The 18,725-nt window shown below is 52.7% G+C and overlaps 3 protein-coding genes across 4 annotated transcripts; 2 read left to right on the top strand and 1 right to left on the bottom strand.

Annotated features, from left to right (window-relative positions):
• Nucleotides 1-258: 258 nt before the first annotated feature.
• Nucleotides 259-1,566, top strand: IER3 (immediate early response 3). Its single transcript, XM_060110025.1, has 2 exons — nt 259-502; nt 601-1,566. The coding sequence occupies exons 1-2, from the start codon at nt 293-295 to the stop codon at nt 859-861; spliced, it is 471 nt and encodes a 156-aa protein (XP_059966008.1). The 5' UTR covers nt 259-292; the 3' UTR covers nt 862-1,566.
• A 469-nt stretch (nt 1,567-2,035) lies between these two features.
• FLOT1 (flotillin 1) lies at nt 2,036-13,324 on the top strand. Of its 2 annotated transcripts, none has more exons than XM_060110346.1 (13): nt 2,036-2,212; nt 2,546-2,602; nt 2,902-2,977; nt 3,065-3,155; nt 3,382-3,525; nt 3,663-3,782; nt 3,871-3,966; nt 4,179-4,331; nt 10,760-10,941; nt 11,099-11,144; nt 11,266-11,403; nt 11,653-11,817; nt 12,935-13,324. In XM_060110346.1, the coding sequence occupies exons 2-13, from the start codon at nt 2,560-2,562 to the stop codon at nt 12,962-12,964; spliced, it is 1,284 nt and encodes a 427-aa protein (XP_059966329.1). In that variant the 5' UTR covers nt 2,036-2,212; nt 2,546-2,559; the 3' UTR covers nt 12,965-13,324. The 2 variants fall into 2 exon arrangements, with proteins under 2 accessions (XP_059966329.1, XP_059966330.1); XM_060110347.1 differs by having other exon boundaries at nt 2,394-2,602.
• Nucleotides 13,325-14,947: 1,623 nt separating this feature from the next.
• TUBB (tubulin beta class I) lies at nt 14,948-18,613 on the bottom strand. Its single transcript, XM_060110183.1, has 4 exons — nt 18,379-18,613; nt 16,855-16,963; nt 16,467-16,577; nt 14,948-16,181 (listed from the first exon to the last, which is right to left on the bottom strand). The coding sequence occupies exons 1-4, from the start codon at nt 18,433-18,435 to the stop codon at nt 15,124-15,126; spliced, it is 1,335 nt and encodes a 444-aa protein (XP_059966166.1). The 5' UTR covers nt 18,436-18,613; the 3' UTR covers nt 14,948-15,123.
• Nucleotides 18,614-18,725: the final 112 nt, after the last annotated feature.

Raw genomic sequence — 18,725 nt, 5'->3', positions numbered from 1 at the left:
TCAAACTGTCTGTGAATCCCTCTCCAGCTGCCACATGTCCCGACATGTGCCCGCAGTCCGGAATTTTACCCGCCTCCACTCACAACTCACACACTCACGACACACACTTAGGTGCCTACGGTTGCACTGGCCAAGTCCCCACCCCCTCCCTTTGCTTAAACTTCGGAATTTCCAGCCGACCGGCCAACCGCTCCCAGCAGCGGGTGGAGTTGAGAAGGGCCCGCCCAGTTCTCGGGGTACAAAACTAGCTCTGCAGGACTGCGCGGCCACTTGTCTTTCAGCTCTGCGCACAATGTGTCACTCTCGAAGCTCCCTCCCCACCATGACCGTCCTGCGGGCTCCGACCCCGGTCCCCTCCACCAGCCCGGGACCCCAACGGGGCTCCGGCCCCGAGATCTTCACCTTCGACCCTCTCCCGGAGACCGCGGTGGCCCCCGCTGCGCGCCCCAGCGCCTCCCGCGGGCACCGAAAGCGCAGCCGCAGGGTCCTCTACCCACGAGTGGTGAGTGTCGCCTAAGTGGACAGCCCGAGGGAAGAGCAGGTGAACCGCCGGACGCCGGGGCCCCGACCTGACCTGTTGCCTTTGTTATCTCCCCACAGGTCCGGCGTCAGCTGCCAGTCGAGGATCCGAACCCTGCCAAAAGGCTGCTCTTTCTCCTGCTCACCATCATCTTCTGCCAGATCCTGATGGCTGAAGAGGGTGTGTCGACACCCCTGGTCCCAGAGGACACCCCCAGCGCGCAGTCCCCCGCGCCCACCGTTGTGCCCCCCGTCCTCGAGCCCCTTAATCTGACCTCGGAGCCCTCGGACTACGCTTTGGACCTCAGCACTTTTCTCCAGCAACACCCGGCCGCCTTCTAACCGGACTCCCCACACCCCCAGAAGAATCTGAAAAACCAAGAAACACTGGGTGTACCTGGTGCGAGAGCGAGCGTATCCCAAACTGGGACTCCCGAGGCAACTCGCACTGAGAACACTAGCGGAGATGCCAGCCCTAGCCTGGGAAAGACAGGCACCGACACGCCGGGGCTAGGCCGGGTGGCAGGAGACTTACCCGGCTAGGCCGGGTGGCAGGAGAGCGTCGTTATTTCTCATTGCTCCTATTAATATTTATATGTATTTATGTATGTCCCCCTAGGTGATGGAGGGGTGTATGCAATATTTATTTTAACTTATGCAGGAGTGCGAGATGTGCTCCTTGCTGCAAATGCAGATCTCTGGGTATTTATTGGGCTCTGGGGGATTGGTGGAGGCCGGCGTCCAGAACTGAGCGAGGCTGGGAAGAGGGATGGAGGAAACCCGGGTCCGAGAAGGCGCCCAAGCTGGGAGTCAAGGACGGTGGTGGGTCGTAGTAGGTTTAGCGGGTGACGTACTAAGCCCTCCAGCATCTCAACTCGCGGGTCTACTGTGTGAGGCTTCGGCAGACCGTTGAGAATAAGGTCCTTGGCCTTCGATCTCCTCGAAGTTGCCCCCAAGGGGTGGCTGCGGGGTCGGTGGGCTGTCAGGGGGCGGCTATGGGGTCGCCCGGTATGTTCTGTGAACACAAATAAACTTGATTTACCGTCAGCAGTCATGTGAGTGTCTCTTTGCAAGCCATGGTCCCCCATTCCTCATGGCCTTCAAGCGCCTGGGCCGGAGGAGCCGCGGCCAAGTCACCAGCGGGCGCTCCTCCCCGGGCCCCTGAGCCCCTTTTTCCCGAGTCACGGAACCCAGCATCCGGTAATCGGATGCTGTCGTACATTGTCCAGTCTGCGGTTTTCCCAGTTAGTTCTCGCGGGGCAAATCCGAGGTGAGTCAATCTCCCTTGCCCCGGGGAGCCAGACCCACTGAGGTCACGTCCCGTGGGGCGGGGCGTGGAGCGGCCTGGGCGGGGCTCCGGACCCCGGAAGGGCGGCGAATTGGGGGCCGCCCCACCCGACCCCGGGCTGGCTCGGCAGCCCGGGCGAGCCGGGGCCCGGGCGGGCTGAGGACCGGAGCGCGGCCTGCTGGGAAAGGGGCGGGCCGAGGTGGGGGGGAGGTTGGTCCGCCGCGGGGGCGGGGTCGCGTCTGCCGCAGCGACAGGGTGCGGCCTGGTTGGGGGCAAGGGCGACAGCGCGGGCCCAGCTCCCAGGCAGGCTGTGCGCGAGCGGCCCCTGCTCGGCGGCTCACAGGTCCCCTGCGCGTCCCCGCCCTGCCCCGGACCCCGGCCAGGACGCTGCCCGCGTCCGGCAAGGTAGGTGGGGGGTGGGGTGGGGAGATGGAGTCGGGCTGTGGAAGAGCAGGGACGGTGGCGCAAGGGTCTGGGGGTCTCCAAGGGCCGGGAGAGCTTTATCAGACAAGGGAGAAACCGTCGTCACTGAAGGTGGGGTGCGGCAAGGGGCTGGGAGTCGCTGGGTGACTGCGAAATTTCACAGGGTAAAGCCTTAGCGGATCCGTGGGCGCGGAAGGTACTGGGCCGCATTGTCTGCAGGCGGGGCGGGACTGACAGGAAGGCGAAAGGGTTCACTCCTGTGGACTCCACAGTGCCCCTTGCTATCAGCAAAGGCTTTCTCTCCCCCTCCTCCAGCTCCAGCCTGAGCCATGTTTTTCACCTGTGGCCCAAACGAGGCCATGGTGGTCTCCGGTAAGTATTGTTCTCTGCTCAGCCAGTGACCCCCAAGTCCCCGCAGAGGTCCCTTCCCCCTTTCCCCACCAGCTCCCCAGCGCCAGACCTTCTGCCCACCCCACCCCCATGGCTGCAAGCCACCCACTTGTGGTGATTCCCTGCCGCTATCCTTCCAAAGCCTACACTGCCCGCCGCTCCTGCCAGCGCCCAGATTTCTTCGTGGGGATTGCTCCCCCCTCCCTTCCCCAGTTGTCTTCCACATTCCAGCTCCACCGTGGCCACCGGCCACCACAGCTCATTGCCTCCTCACCTTGCAGGTTTCTGCCGGAGCCCCCCAGTCATGGTGGCTGGAGGACGTGTCTTTGTCCTGCCCTGCATCCAGCAAATCCAGAGGTAGGTAACAAGAGAACTAGGGAAAGGGAACCCCCGTTTTCTCTCTTTTCTCCTTTTCACACTGTCCACCCCTTCTTTTTCCCTTAGGATCTCTCTCAACACACTGACCCTCAATGTCAAGAGTGAAAAGGTTTACACTCGCCACGGGGTCCCCATCTCAGTCACTGGCATTGCCCAGGTGAGGCTTTCAGAGCCTTTCCTCCAAAGTCCACTCCCCCATCACCTTCTCTGTCCCCAGACGTTAAGAATCTTCTGACCATGGCCTTCCCTACCTCTGCCTATAGAGAAATTTCTCTGCTAGTCTCAGCTTCTCCAGGGATCCCCAAGGCACTTGACTCTCCCTGCTTCCTCCCTGTCTTCATGAGAACTTCACCACACCCTCCCTAACCCTATTCTGGCTACAGGTGAAAATTCAGGGCCAGAATAAGGAAATGTTGGCAGCTGCCTGCCAGATGTTCCTGGGTAAGACAGAGGCTGAGATTGCCCACATCGCACTGGAAACGCTGGAGGGCCACCAGAGGGCTATCATGGCCCACATGACTGTGGAGGTGAGCCTGAAGGCAGGGAAAGATCTGGAAGGGGTGCCAGAGTGAGAGGGGCCTAAGGACCGAGCTAGTCTGTAGGAGACAGTGGTCAGAGGATCTGAGAGCTTACGTTCCTTCTTCCCTCCATCGTGTTATCCTAGGAAATCTATAAGGACAGGCAGAAATTCTCAGAGCAAGTTTTCAAAGTGGCCTCCTCAGACCTGGTCAACATGGGCATCAGCGTGGTCAGCTACACCCTGAAGGACATTCACGACGATCAGGTAAACCTAGGCAGTTGCTTCTCCCCGCTTTCCTGCTCCCATCTGTTAAAACTTCCCGAGGACTGTGATATCTGCAACTCTCCCACAGGACTATTTGCACTCCTTGGGGAAGGCTCGAACAGCTCAAGTCCAAAAAGATGCTCGGATTGGGGAAGCGGAGGCCAAGAGAGACGCTGGGATCCGGGTGAGAGATCTGGGGGTTGCTTGGTCACCATGGGCTTATTGTGCACCTGGTGGAAGAGGGGATGGCGTGGGGGCTGGTGGAGCAGGTCTGGCAGAGGATATAAATGAGGCCGGGCCTGGGGTGAAGACAGAGGAGCTTGGTGGAGAGCAGGCTCTCTCCCTGGGGCCTTCCTCTCCCTACTCTGACTCCCTGCCTGATCTCTGCATGGACAGGAGGCGAAAGCCAAGCAGGAAAAGGTATCTGCTCAGTACCTGAGTGAGATCGAGATGGCCAAGGCACAGAGGGACTACGAGCTCAAGAAGGCTGCATATGACATTGAGGTCAACACCCGCCGAGCACAGGCTGACCTGGCCTATCAGCTTCAGGTCAGAGCCCCTATGCTGGCCCGGTGGCCAGGCTGGACTTCACTCCCTCCCCGTTCTTCTCAGGCCACCACTCTCTCTCATATTCTAACTCTGATCCCCTTATTCTGGCCCTCCGTTTCGGACACAGCTCCTCCTTATGAGGAAGGTTTAAAAGACCTAAACGTTTCAGCTGAAAAGCAAAGAAAAGGCCTAGAAAGGATGCGCTCGATAGGGCTGATCACGGGCTTGGGGCAGGTTGTGCCCTGTGCCAGGGCACCTGGATGAGGGGGTGAACCAGAGCTAAGATCCAACCATGCTCCACATCGGGCCTGGGTGAATGGGTCTGCATCCACCCAGAGGAAGGGGTGCCTTTTTCTAATTTGCACCGGGGTACTCCATGGGCCCACAGCAGCCCTGGTGATCACAGAAGTGTGTGAGGAAGGAAAACGTGGGCTTTGAATCCCACAAAATGAGACATGGGGGCCCTTGAAAATGCAGGGAGGTGTAGTCGATCCTCCTCATTTGTGGATCCCATATTTGAGAATTTGCCTCATCACTAAAATTTATTGGTTACCTCAGAACCAGTATTTTTTGTACTGATGACCATTTGCAAACATGCGCAGAGTGCAGAAAAATTTGAGTTGCCTGATATGTGCTTCCCAGTTGAGGTTGAACAAGAAGATGTTCTGCCTTCTTGTTTCGGCTTATACTGTAAACAGTGTCATTTTCATAGCATATTCACTGCCACATTTTTTGCACTTTTGTGCTTTTTTTTGGTGATTTCACAGTTTAAAATGTCCCCAAATGTAGTGCTGAAGTGCCGTCTCGTGTTCGTAAGTGCAAGAAGGCTGTGATGTGCCTGATGGAGAAGATATGTTAGATAAGCTTCTTTTAGGCACGAGTTACAGTGCTGCTGGCCATGAGTTCATTGTTAGTGAATCAACAGATATGTTACATATGGTGTCTTTAAGCAGAAACACATGAAACAAGGATATATAGGACTTCCCTGGCGGTCCAGTGGTTAAGACTCCATGCTTCCAGTGCAGGTGGTGTGGGTTCGATCCCTGGTCGGGGAACTGAGATCCCACATGCTGCACATCCTGACCAAAAAAAAAAAAAAAAGGATATATATTGATCTGTTTATCTGTTATGACCAGAGGCTCACAGGAACCTAAACCTGTATTTCCCTTAGGAAAAAAATATGTGTTTTGTTAATTCAGTGTTTATGGCTACTTTATAAAACAGAACTACCATAAATAACGAGAATCAACTGTACTCTGAGACCTTTACCCAAAGGGTAGCAATATTATGAAATTCATTTTTGCCAAGAGTTGGTACAGGGTGAAATTATGAAATGCAACACATCTTTAGTTATGATGTTAAATCCCTGGATGGTTTGACAGGTACCTGAGTGTGGCATAGTACTTTGCTACTCAAAGTGTGGTCTGCCTCCCAGCAACATCAGTATCCCTGAGGAGCTTGTTAGAAATACAAAATCTGAGGTGCCAGCCCAACTGACCAAGTCAGAATCTGTATTGTAACAAAATCCCTAGGTGATTCATGTATTGATACACATTGGAGTTTGAGAAGCATTAACATAGTGGAAACCACCAGCTTGGGTGGGACTTAACCCACCCAAGGATAAGGTCCTTAATCTTCTTCTCAACATGGCTCTCCTTGTCTGCACATCAAAGGGTTGGGCTGGTTTGGGTTCTGTTCAGCTTTTATTAGTTCCTCATTTTGTGCCAGCCAGGCTTTGTGCTAGGTGCTGGGGAAATAAGGATTTACTCAACAGGTATCTGTTAAATGCCTGTTATGTGCCAGGCATTGTTTTGGAGGTGAGTATATAAGTATGAATGAAACAGAATAAGATTCCTGCCCTCATGGAGCTTTACATCATAATACATGAAACCACTAATAAGCAAATAACCTTCACTGGCTCTAATTACATGAAGTGCTATGAAGGAAATACATAGGTGGTACTTTACTGGGGGGATACTCTATCAGGTTGGGGGTGATCAGAGAAAGCTTCGGTGAGGAAGTGATACATGAGATAAACCCTGAAGATGAGAAAGAGCCAACGATGTAAAGAGTTGTGGGCCAAGAACATTCTAGTCCAGTGCTGTTCAAATAGAACTTTCTGAAATGATGGAAATGCTCTATATCTGTGCTGTGATGTTGAGCACTTGTAATGTGGCTCGTGTGACTGAGGAACTGAATTTTTAAATTTTTTATTTTGATTTAAATAGCTATATGTGGCAAGTGACTAGGCAGGGGACTGGCACACGCAAAGACCCTGATGTAGCAAAGAGCTCGGCGTGTCCCAGGAACAGAAAGGAGGTTTCTGATCCAGTATGGCTGGTGTGCTGTGAGTAGGGAGAGGCAGGCGGGACCAGGTCTCCTAGGGTTTGAGTGGCCGTGATGGAGACTTAGAAGATTCAAAGCACAATGGGAAGCTATTGGAGAACTTTTTTTTTTTTTTTTTTTTTTTTTTTGCTGTACGCGGGCCTCTCACTGCTGTGGCCTCTCCCGTTGCGGAGCACAGGCTCCGGACACACAGGCTCCGCGGCCATGGCTCGCGGGCCCAGCCGCTCCGCGGCATGTGGGATCTTCCGGGATCGGGGCACGAACCCGTGTCCCCTGCATCGGCAGGCGGACTCCCAACCACTGCGCCACCAGGGAAGCCCACTATTGGAGAACTTTAAGCAGAGAGGTGCTCTGGTCTAATTTACATTTTTACAAGGATCAGTACAGCTGTTATGTGAAGAATTGATTGTCAGAAGAGAAGAGAAGGGGGCTTCCCTGGTGGCGCAGTGGTTAAGAATCCGCCTGCCAACACAGGGCACACATGTTGGAGCCCTGGTCCGGGAAGATCCCACATGTCGTGGAGCAGCTAAGCCCGTGCGCCACAACTACTGAGCCTGCGCTCTAGAGCCCGCGAACCACAACTACTAAGGCCCGCGCGCCTAGAGCCCGTGCTCCGCAGCAAGAGAAGCCACCGCAATGAGAAGCCCGCGCACCGCAACGAAGAGTAGCCCCCGCTCGCTGCAACTAGAACAGCAACGAAGACCCAACGCAGCCAAAAATAAATAAATTAAATAAATAATTTTTTTTGAAAAAGAGGAAGCAGGGAGATGAGTTAGAAGGTTTTTCAAAGATGATGGATTGCATAAATGCAGCTAATTGCACTCCCTCTTAAAACCTCACTAAATCCACATAAGGTGATTAAAAAAAAATAGATGGAGAGAATAGGAACAGAAGCAACAGAAACCATAGCATCATTTTGGACTCTGGAAAGCCATGGTAATTGACCAAGGAGGTCTGAGACAGCTGAGCCCAAAGCTGCAGGGGAGAAAACAATGAAATGATCTGAGGCGCAGGAGCTGGCAGCACCAGGGGCCTCTGGAGCTGTGATGAAGACTGTTGAAATAAGGAGAAACAGGTGAAAAGTGACTTCTTAGAGCGCTCTGGCTCCCTGCCTCTGGGTAATGCTCCCTTCTCTGCCCCAGTAGACTTCTGGAGGTTTATTATCTGATGAGAGTAAACCAGAGGGCATGACCTGGGGCCAGCCAGACACAGGTGAGGGCCTAAGTACTTAACCAGTAACAGGCCTGAAGAGACTGTCTGCCTATTGAATACTGAATACTGACCACTTCCCCTAACCACTCACCCCACATGGCTCTCAGAACCCCCATCTTCCAAAGAAGAGATCAGAAGACTGCTCCGGGGAACATGACCAATCCAACATGAAAGACTTGAAGATCCTGAACCTGAGGTTCCTCAGCAGATGAACTGCCTAGGTCAGCCTAGATTGAAGCTCAAAGCCAACGAGCCTCACCCACATACCCAGAGTTTCCCTTCCGTGTTTCAGACCTTCCTCCCTGTAAGCAGACAAGCAAGGAATCCCTGACATATGAGGGGTCCTGCAACATGGAAGACAGGCCAAAACCACAAGCAGAGCAAAGCAATTTGCAGGATACATACTATGCAGGGAGAAGAAAGCTTAAAAAAAAATTAATATCCTCAGTGATAAGAGAGTAGTAATTCACATCTAGGAAATCAGGACATAGAAAACAAAAAAGAGCTTTTAGAAATTAATAAAATGGAAGGACTGAAAAAAAAATCACAGTGGAAGAGAAATTCTAACAAATTTCCCAGAAAATAGAACAAGAAAGATGGAAAAATCAGGAAAGAATATTAGAGGCCAGCCCAGGAGACCCAACAGAACAAAGAAAACAGAGGGAAATCATCAGTGAAAAGATTCAAACATGTTTATGTGACTTTCTGGATTGAAATGGTCCACCAAGTGCCCAAAACAGTGAATGAAAAACATCTACCTTGAAGAACATCACTGTGAAATTTCAGAACACTGAGAATAAAGAAAAGAACTAAAAGCTTCCAGAGAGAATGAACAGATCTCAAGCAAAGGGTCAGGCATCAGAATGACTTCAGATTTCTCAAGAAGCTAGAAGACCCTGGAACAATGCCTTAAAAATTCTGGTGGAAGATTAATAACAACCTAGTAACCTGTACTCAACCTAATCGTTATTTAAATAGAAGAGTGGAGTGAAAATCTCAGAGAAGCAAGATCTGAAAAAACTTATTGCCCACATACTCTTTCCTTTTAAAAAAAAATTAATTAATTAATTTTTGGCTGCATTGGGTCTCTGTTGCTGCACGTGGGCTTTCTCTAGTTGCGGTGAGCGGGGACCACTCTTCGTTGCGGTGCACGGGCTTCTCATTGTGGTGGCTTCTCTTGTTGCGGAGCACGGGCTCTAGGCGCGTGGGCTTCAGTAGTTGTGGCTCGCGGGCTGTAGAGCGCAGGCTCAGTAGTTGTGGCGCACGGGCCTAGGTGCTCCGCAGCATGTGGGATCTTCGCAGCATGTGGGATCTTCCCAGACCAGGGATCGAACCCGTGTCCCCTGCATTGGCAGGCGGATTCTTAACCACTGCGCCACCAGGGAAGTCCCCCACATACTCTTTCTGAGGGAGCTGCCGGAGGTTGAGTCTGAAGAACAGAGAGAAGGAGGGGCTCCAACACAGGAACACCGTGATGCTGCATATGGGGGCCAAGAGCAACTAGTCCAATTTGGAACAGGTTTGAACTTTTAGGGTCAAAGACAGTACAGGGTGCCACATCCAGAAGCACCCTTCCTCTGGAGTGAACAGATGGGTGTTCACTGTAAAGGCAGGGGCACCATCTCTTATGTTGATGAGCCCCACAGGGAAGATGGTGCACATCTGAGCCAGAGCAATGAGGCAAGAAGTGTATTCCTCCCCCGAACCTCTCCTCACCGACATCTTGGCAAGAGCCTTCTGATCCCTCTACTCTGCAAGGGATAAGAAAATGAAATCTGCCTAAGTAAGAGGAAGTCTATGTATACATGTTCTTGTAGTTGCTTACAATATCCTGGGAAGGATACACGACAAGCTGGTCACGGTGGTTGTTTCAGGGAAAGTGAACCAACCAGGTGGCTTGAGAAATAGGTGGGAGGAAACCTTGCTTATCACTGTTTACTTTTTTTTAAAATTTGGACCACATACAAAAGATAAAAATGACACACACACAGCCCCCAAAAAGAAAGTTGGTGAGAGAGAGAAAAAAAGAAAGTTGGTGAGAAAACTTTTCAGGAGTTAGTTGACAGTGGCTTGCACTAAGGTAACCACCACACAGATGGAGAGAAGTACATGGATTTGAGCGTGACTGGAGGTGGAGGATGGCCACCATGCACTCAGTGCCCACCAGGTATTCATACTCTAGAGGGAGACTTGGTGGAGAAACAAGGTGATAGGAGTTCAGTGGAGGGATACTTCACCTGGCCTGAGGGAGAAGAGCGGCTGGGTTCCAGCCCTATCCAGCCCTGAAGCTGAGACTATGTGGGGAACAGCCCTAACCGTTGATATTGGCTCTGGTAGGGAAGATCAGGCCACCCCCTGCTCGCTCCTCAGGCCATGCCTTGGATCTGTACGGGAAATGGAGTCCCTTGGGCAGGCTGAGCCCACTGGGACCACCTTCATGTGCCTGCTCTATTTTTTAAAAATTTTTTTGAATTGACACAGTATCTTTTCTTTGTAAGTTATTTATTTATTTATTTTTGGCTGCGTTGGGTCTTCGTTGCTGCTCGCAGGCTTTCTCTAGTTGCGGCGAGTGGGGGCTACTCTTCATTGCGTTGCGCAGGCTTCTCATTGCGGTGGCTTCTCTTGTTGCGGAGCACGGGCTCTAGGTGCGTGGGCTACAGTAGTTGTGGCCAAGGCACGTGGGATCTTCCCAGACCAGGGCTCAAACCCGTGTCCCCTGCATTGGCAGGCGGATTCTTAACCACTGCGCCACCAGGGAAGTCCTCCTGCTCTATTTTTACATCCCGCCCGGGAGCCCCGGCCCTAGCTTCCCTGCCTGCTTCCTGGCCGCTTGCTCTTCAGCTCTGACTCTGAGCATCCCTCCTTCCCAGGTGGCCAAGACGAAGCAGCAGATCGAGGAGCAGCGGGTCCAGGTGCAGGTGGTGGAGCGGGCCCAGCAGGTGGCAGTGCAGGAGCAGGAGATCGCCCGCCGGGAGAAGGAGCTGGAGGCCCGCGTGCGGAAGCCGGCGGAAGCCGAGCGCTACAAGCTGGAGCGCCTAGCAGCGGCAGAGAAGTAAACACCCCTTCCTGGCCCCCTGCGGCTCCTTCACCACCTGGGCGCCCCCAGACGAATTGCTGAGGCCTTCTTTACCTGTACTCCTCCTGTGGAGTCTTTCTCCCAGAGCAAGGGCTCTTCCTCAGCTCCTCCCTCCACTCCCTTCCCTGCCCAGGTCCCAGCTGATCATGCAGGCAGAGGCAGAAGCCGAGTCTGTGCGGGTGAGTTAGCAGGCGGCTCTTGCCGGCTTGTGGAGGGAGTGGGATTGGGCTGGGATTGGGCTGGGATTTCTTGTCCTTGACTCCCGCCATCAGTACCCCAGGCGTCCTGTACCCTCCTCAGATGCGTGGGGAAGCCGAGGCCTTTGCCATAGGGGCCCGAGCCCGGGCTGAGGCTGAGCAGATGGCCAAGAAGGCAGAGGCGTTCCAGCTGTACCAGGAGGCTGCCCAGTTGGACATGCTGCTGGAGAAGCTGCCCCAGGTCTGGGGGTCGTGTGGGCAGAAGCAGCGGAGGGACAGGATGAGGGAATGAGGGGTGGGGGAAATGAGGGGCTGGGGGAGAATCAGCCTAGGGGCCTTAAATTCGGGGTGAGGATTACAAGCCAGTGACCAGAGTGAGGAAGGGTGATCCTCACAAAAGTGAAGGACAAGGATCTTAAAACCCAGAGTAAGGAGTCTTAGGACGGGTGTGGTCAGACCGCAAGTGCTGAGTGGGCATCTTATCTACCAGGTGGCAGAAGAGATCAGTGGTCCCTTGACCTCGGCCAATAAGATCACACTGGTGTCCAGTGGAAGTGGGGCCATGGGGGCGGCCAAAGTGACCGGGGAAGTGCTGGACATCCTGAGCCGCCTGCCGGAGAGCGTGGAGAGACTCACAGGCGTCAGCATCTCCCAGGTGAGGGTTTCTAGGGCATGGGCTGTGGAGCCGAATCGCCAGGTTCTTATGGCATGTGATGCAGCGGGCCTAGCATGGGGCCAGCACCCAGGAGGCCTGGGGGCCGCCGTTTAATTGCTTTCTGTGTGCCAGACACAGTGCTAAGCTTCTACACAGATGGTTTAAAAATTTTTTTAAATCAAACTTCCTTTGGGTTATGTGGAGTTTTACAAAGTAAGGAAACTGAACTTCCAGTTTAGCCCATGTCATACAGCTGGTGAAGCTGGGCTTCAAACCCAGGCCAGCTATCTCTGGAGCCTGTGCTCTTGGTCACCCCACTAGTAGAAGGAACTAGCTGCAGCCTGTTGACAGTTAATTCCAAGGCATATCACTGCATTTCTTGGTGCCTGTTCATTCACCTGTAGATTATGGTAGAGATCAGAGTAGGACCTAGAGCCAGACTGTTTTGGTGTGAATCGTGGCCCCAATGCATGCTAACTGTGACCTTGGACAAGCTAATCTTCTCTGCACCTGTTTCTTCACCTTAAAACTGGGTTAATAAAAGTAACTACCGTGTTGAATTGTTAAGGGGATTAAATGAGTAGATATTTGCAGTGTTTAGAACAGTGCCTAGCATGTAGTAAGTACTATATAAGCGTGTTAAAGGACTTCCCTGGCAGACCGGTGGTTAATACTCCACGTTCCCAATGCAGGGGGTGTGGGTTCGATCCCTGGTCGGGGAACTAAGATCCCGCATTCTGCACAGCCAAAACAACAACAAAAACAAAACAAAGAGTGTGTTAAATAAAAAATGCATATATAAATAAAAGCACCAGACTGAATCAGTGACCTTCGAGCTGGGTTCCTTGGAGTCTCCTTAAGGTCTGCAGTGGATAATTGGGAGCTAAGGAGGGCCTGTGCAAGCAGGGATCTGGCTCCCTTTACCCCTTTGCACTAAGTAATTCATTATTATACAAGAATCCAAATGACTGCTTGGCAAAGGGGGTGAGGTAGGGTACCAGAAAAAACTAGAATACTCACGGAAGTTTGCATCCTCCCTGCAGCCTGTTCATCCAGATGGGAGCCTGGGAGAGCAGGGCACCTGGTTCCCATAGTCATCACTGTTGTCTTTTGCCAGGTGAACCACAAGCCTCTGAGAACAGCCTGAGCCCTCGACCTTCGCGATGCCCAGCCTGATAACTCAAGTTGCCTGAATAGTCCCAATATTGCATGCACTTCAGCTGGCTCCCCAAGCGCATCCTTTGACAGCGGAGTTCCACCGCTTGTCTCTCCTTGCCAAATAGCCTGTCCCTTGCCTTGGAAGGGAAGGGTTGCTCCCTTTTCCAGCCCCATACTGCAGACCGCCAGTCCCGCAGGGGTCCCATGCCAGCCTTCTGATGATCCCACCCCCAACTTATTTAACTTAATCTACTGTCTGAGCCTGTTGTCCAGAATTCTTCCTTGACCAAGCCTTAAGGGGTGGTCTGCAGGTTCTCAACTTTGTCAAATAAATTGCTATTAATAAGTACTGATACTTATGAAGTTAATACAGCAGAACTAATTCAAAATGAATGCTGGAGTGTAGCTTTCGCCTTTGCATTCAATAGGCTTTTTACAATGGGAAAGGCAGTAGTTACTTGTATATGTTGTTATAGAATTAATCCCCCTCCCAACCCTGAGGTTGGTTATAGTCAGCAAAGCATGCTGAAGTGGAAGCAATATCAATAATCGCATTAGTCCCTAGAATTACTGAAAATACGGCCAAGGGAAATTGTTACATTTGTTCAATTTCCGGGGCAGCTTTGAGACTATTACATTGTGCTCCTTGAAGCATGAGGTATTAGATGGAACATAGTTTAGAATGGGACCATGGTGTGACACCCCTCACTAGTGATTTTTTGCCTTAGGCTGAGAAAATCCACAGGATTACAGGAATCAGCGTTACCCATAACAGAAAGGAACCCTGGATACACTGCATTCGAGATTCTTCTGGAGCACTGTTAAAAACAGACTGCTGGGGTCCAACCCATTCTGGTTCAGTACATCTGGGCAGGATTGTTCAAGGGGATGCTGATCTTGCAACCACTTGACATTCATCTCAGTTCCCTTTTCTGTCCCTAGATCCTGCATCTGGGCCTATACCTACCCCAGTTACTAAGACAGGTACAGGTGGTGGGTACCAGGGATTAAGGTGTAAGGATATTCTTCTCATTAGTTTATGGGAAGTAGAATATATTATATAACTGAACTTGAGCCCCATGCCTCCACCAGCAACCTTTCCCTGAATGAGCACACATTTCGCAACTCTTTTTTTTCAATTCCCGTTTATTTTTGGCTCTTGGGGCAATGTCATCTTTTCAATATGAAAAAAAGCAAGTTCAACACAATAGAAATCTGAAGTGTAGAATAGGACAAAACCAAGGGTAGGGGGGAAGGCAGTAGCAAAAGTAAGAGATGAGGTGTTGCCAAAAGATGGAGGGTGTCCTGTCCCCTCTCTGGGGAATGACATTTAGGTGGTAGCACATAGCTTTCCGTATAGGTACAGAAGGGCTGATAGTCATTTTTTTCCGTAAGAAAAGACAGGGCTGTGGAGGGGCTTTCTGGAGGCTTAGAGACTAGTCTCTCTTGCTCCTCTTGACCCCCTTTTCTGACCAGGGGAAAGGAAGGAATCCAACATTATGAAGGAGGTAAAGTGGAAGAGGGAAGGATCCCCCCCTTGACAGGGTGGTAGCCAGAACCTTACAAAGGAAATAGCTCAGGTCAGAGCTTGGAGGGAGATTGAAAATGGAGATAATACTGTTAACACCTCCCCAGAAGCTGAGAGGAGCAGAGAGATACCTGGAAACTAGGACTTCAACAGCCTGGATGCCCCTCTCCAAAACCCTACCTTCCCAGTAGGGACTTCTACCTGCTGCTTCGTTTCTTTTCCCCTGGGCTACCACATGGGCCTAGGATGGTGGTCATCTATCCGGGTTATCAGCACATGGATCTGAATGGGATTTGATGAGACCCAGCTTCTTGAGAGTTTATCTTGAAAACAGAGAGGGAAATGTTAACTGGACAGATGGGAGGAGTGGGCACCAGAGGAAATACAGGGTCACCCAGAATGGCAGAAATCTAGGTTCCCCAGAGTGGAAAGAGAGAGGAGACATTCAACAAACAGATATTTATTGAGCGCCTATTATGTGCCAGGCACTGTTCTAGAACCCCCCCAAAAAAAAAGAAAAAAAAAAGAGGCAGAAAACGCAAATTCTGAGGGAGAGGAAAGGGGCGGTTGAGGAAGAAGGCAGAGGGGACTGAGAAGCCTGAGGTGATGGGGACTCGGCCTTAGGCCTCCTCTTCGGCCTCCTCACCGAAATCCTCCTCCTCTTCTGCGGTGGCATCCTGGTACTGCTGGTACTCGGAGACGAGGTCGTTCATGTTGCTCTCAGCTTCGGTGAACTCCATCTCGTCCATGCCCTCACCTGTGTACCAGTGGAGGAAGGCCTTCCGGCGGAACATGGCAGTGAACTGCTCTGAGATGCGCTTGAACAGCTCCTGGATGGCTGTGCTGTTTCCAATGAAGGTGACCGCCATCTTGAGGCCACGGGGCGGGATGTCGCAGACGGCCGTCTTGACGTTGTTGGGGATCCACTCCACGAAGTAGCTGCTGTTCTTGTTCTGCACGTTGAGCATCTGCTCGTCCACCTCCTTCATGGACATCCGCCCACGGAAGACAGCAGCCACAGTGAGGTACCGGCCATGGCGGGGGTCACAGGCTGCCATCATGTTCTTGGCATCGAAGACCTGCTGGGTGAGCTCAGGCACAGTGAGGGCCCGATACTGCTGGCTTCCACGGCTGGTGAGAGGGGCAAAGCCAGGCATGAAGAAGTGGAGACGTGGGAAGGGCACCATGTTAACCGCCAGCTTGCGGAGGTCAGCATTGAGCTGGCCAGGGAAGCGGAGGCAGGTGGTGACACCACTCATGGTGGCCGAGACGAGGTGGTTCAGGTCCCCGTAGGTTGGCGTGGTCAGCTTGAGGGTGCGGAAGCAGATGTCGTAAAGGGCCTCGTTGTCAATGCAGTAGGTCTCATCAGTGTTCTCCACCAGCTGATGGACGGAGAGGGTGGCATTGTAGGGCTCAACCACAGTGTCGGACACTTTGGGTGAGGGCACCACACTGAAGGTGTTCATGATGCGGTCAGGATACTCTTCACGGATCTTGCTGATGAGCAAGGTGCCCATTCCAGAGCCTGTGCCCCCGCCCAGCGAGTGGGTCAGCTGGAAGCCCTGCAGGCAGTCACAGCTCTCGGCCTCCTTCCGAACCACATCCAGGACTGAGTCGACCAGCTCGGCCCCCTCTGTATAGTGGCCCTTGGCCCAGTTGTTGCCTGCCCCAGACTGACCTGCAATGGGGTCAGAAGGCAAGCTTGGTTAGTAACGTGTGGAAGATACATGGCCACATTTCTACCTTTCAACTTCTGCAGTAACGCCAGTGGATGTATCTTCTCTCCGCACCCTGTGGTACACCTGTCACCCCCACACAATTTACTATTTAAAGCAGTCACTACCTCTATCCTCCATTAGATTTCAAAACACAGCCCTGTGTAAGTTCTTCAGTACAATCATTTCCTCTCTTGCTGCACCCCAAATAACTTGAATAAGTATCTACTATTGTCTGTGTAACTCACCAAAAACAAAGTTGTCTGGTCTGAAGATCTGACCAAAAGGCCCTGAGCGAACAGAGTCCATGGTCCCGGGTTCTAGATCCACCAAGATAGCACGAGGAACATATTTGCCACCTACAGGGAATAAAGTAGCGTTGTAAAAACTGACAGACGTAAAGGTAAATATTTTGGGGCTGGGAGGCAGCTGGGGACCCAAACTTGTGATTCTAGGCACTGCCACCAGGTGGCAGCAGAGCCACTTGTGAGGCCCTATGGGGGAAATGAAGAAAGGCCTCCAAACGGAGAGAATGGATTTATTCAACATTCAAAGGGGATAAAGGGTTTCCCAGGGAGGCAGAGACCCGAGAAGTGGGAGTGATGGGACCCGTGATTCACGGCCTCCTGCCCTCACCTGTGGCTTCATTGTAGTACACGGAGATGCGGTCCAGCTGCAGGTCGCTATCCCCATGATAGGTGCCGGTGGGGTCGATGCCATGTTCATCACTGATCACCTCCCAGAACTGGCGGGGGAGAGCAACGGGTACTCAACAGCTCAGGTTCCAGCCAATTATACGCCCTCTACCGCCATTTTAATTCCAGATACGCCTGTGGCGGGCCCTCCCCTAGGGCCTGGCATTCCTTCTGCCTGCCACACCCTTCCCCTGAACACCTGCACACGCGGGAAAACTGCAGCTTTCACTGCTTGGGATGTGAGATGCTGTGGAAGGTCCCGGCGATCGTAGGCACCGAGGTGGGTAGATGGAGGCGGCCGACTTGCTCGGAGAAGCGCACCTCCCCGCCCCCCCTTCGCAGGGCACAAAGAGCTGGGGGCCGGAGAACGAAGCCACTGCCGCAGGCGCCCGCCCCGCCCGGCACGTGACCGCGGCGCAGGCGCGTGCGAGCCGCCGACAAAGGGAGGTGCCGCCCGTGGGCGGGGCCGAAGCGCGAATTCCGCGCGGTAAGGGCGGGACTTGGCTCGGGCTCGCGCGCCCCCAGCGGGCTGGCCCGGCCGCATTGTCCCAGCGCGCCAGGGCGCCCGGGTCCCGCCCTTCTGCTCTAACGTAGCAGCCGCGCTTCCTCCCCGCCCCTCCCCCTCTACACTGTAACCGCGCGCAAAGGAAAAAAAAAACCTCCCCCTTGGCCTCGGAATTTCATTTTTTCTCTAGCTTTTAATTTTAACCCCCTTGCTTTAAATGAGGTTTTTCTTCCTTTGTCCTGCTTTGGCCCTGAGGAGTCCTTTTAAAGAAAGCACTCCCCCTTTCCCCTCGCTCTTTCTCCATATCTGTTCACGCCCTAAAAGGGTCTCTCGGTTAAGGGCAAATGAAAGAAACTGAAATTAGTCCAGCACATATTAGCCTTCCATGCATGAAAAACTGGGGGACCGCCCCTTGGGGACCGCGGGTGTCCGGGGACATCTGACCTTTTGTAAAGGATATCGCGTAGTGCAGCCCACCCTGGCGCATCGCGTCCCCCACATTTGGATCTGACCTCTCTGCAGCTGCCCGCCAGCCTCGCCCCTTCCCCCTCCGGCTTAGCCCTCCGAAGCCCCGCCAAAGGGGATGCACATGGGGAAAACCTCATCTCGCTTTGTCTCGGGCCGTTTCCGCATCTCCCTCGCTCCCCGGTCCTCGGACCGTTAGCAGATGCCCTTTTTAAGTAAAATTTTACAGAAACTCGGTTTTCCCGCCCCCTAAACCTGAAGGGTGCTTTTAACAGCTTCCCCAAAATAAGCCTGCCAAGAAAAATACCCCATTTTTCAAAAGCAAATCCCAGCTTTGCATAATACAAACGTGTATTATATATACATACAACTTTTAAGGGGCAAAGCCTGACTAAGAATGGAGGATGCGAATGTCCCAGAGCCATTAGTCATAATTTACCTGGATTTTTTTCTTCTCAAAAATAAATATAGTCAAAAGAGGTTAAAAATCCTTACCTTGGCACCGATCTGATTGCCACACTGACCGGCCTGGATGTGCACGATTTCCCTCATTTTAAAAATTTATTGTAATCTTTTTGCTCGCCTCACAAGTGTGTACGGGGCAAGAAAATGATATGTAATTAGTTTTTCTCTGCTGCTGGTCGCAGGCTGGAAGGATGGGACGGGGCCCGGAGGCTGGAGCAGCGAGGTCCGAACTCGGCGGCAGGAAGGTTCTGAGAGGGAGAAAGAAGAGGGGAGGGCACGGGAGGAAAGGCGGGCAGGGCGGGGCGCGCGTGCGCGGGGGCCGGGAGGCGGGAGAACGCGCCCCGCGAGGTGGTGGGGAGACAAAGCCTCATCGAGGC

The sequence above is a fragment of the Mesoplodon densirostris genome, chromosome 10, assembly GCF_025265405.1.
Source record: "Mesoplodon densirostris isolate mMesDen1 chromosome 10, mMesDen1 primary haplotype, whole genome shotgun sequence".
In the NCBI taxonomy this organism is placed as follows: Eukaryota; Metazoa; Chordata; class Mammalia; order Artiodactyla; family Ziphiidae; genus Mesoplodon; species Mesoplodon densirostris.
The sequence above is the reverse complement of the archived record's forward strand: the minus strand, read 5'-3'. Positions and strand labels throughout refer to the sequence as shown.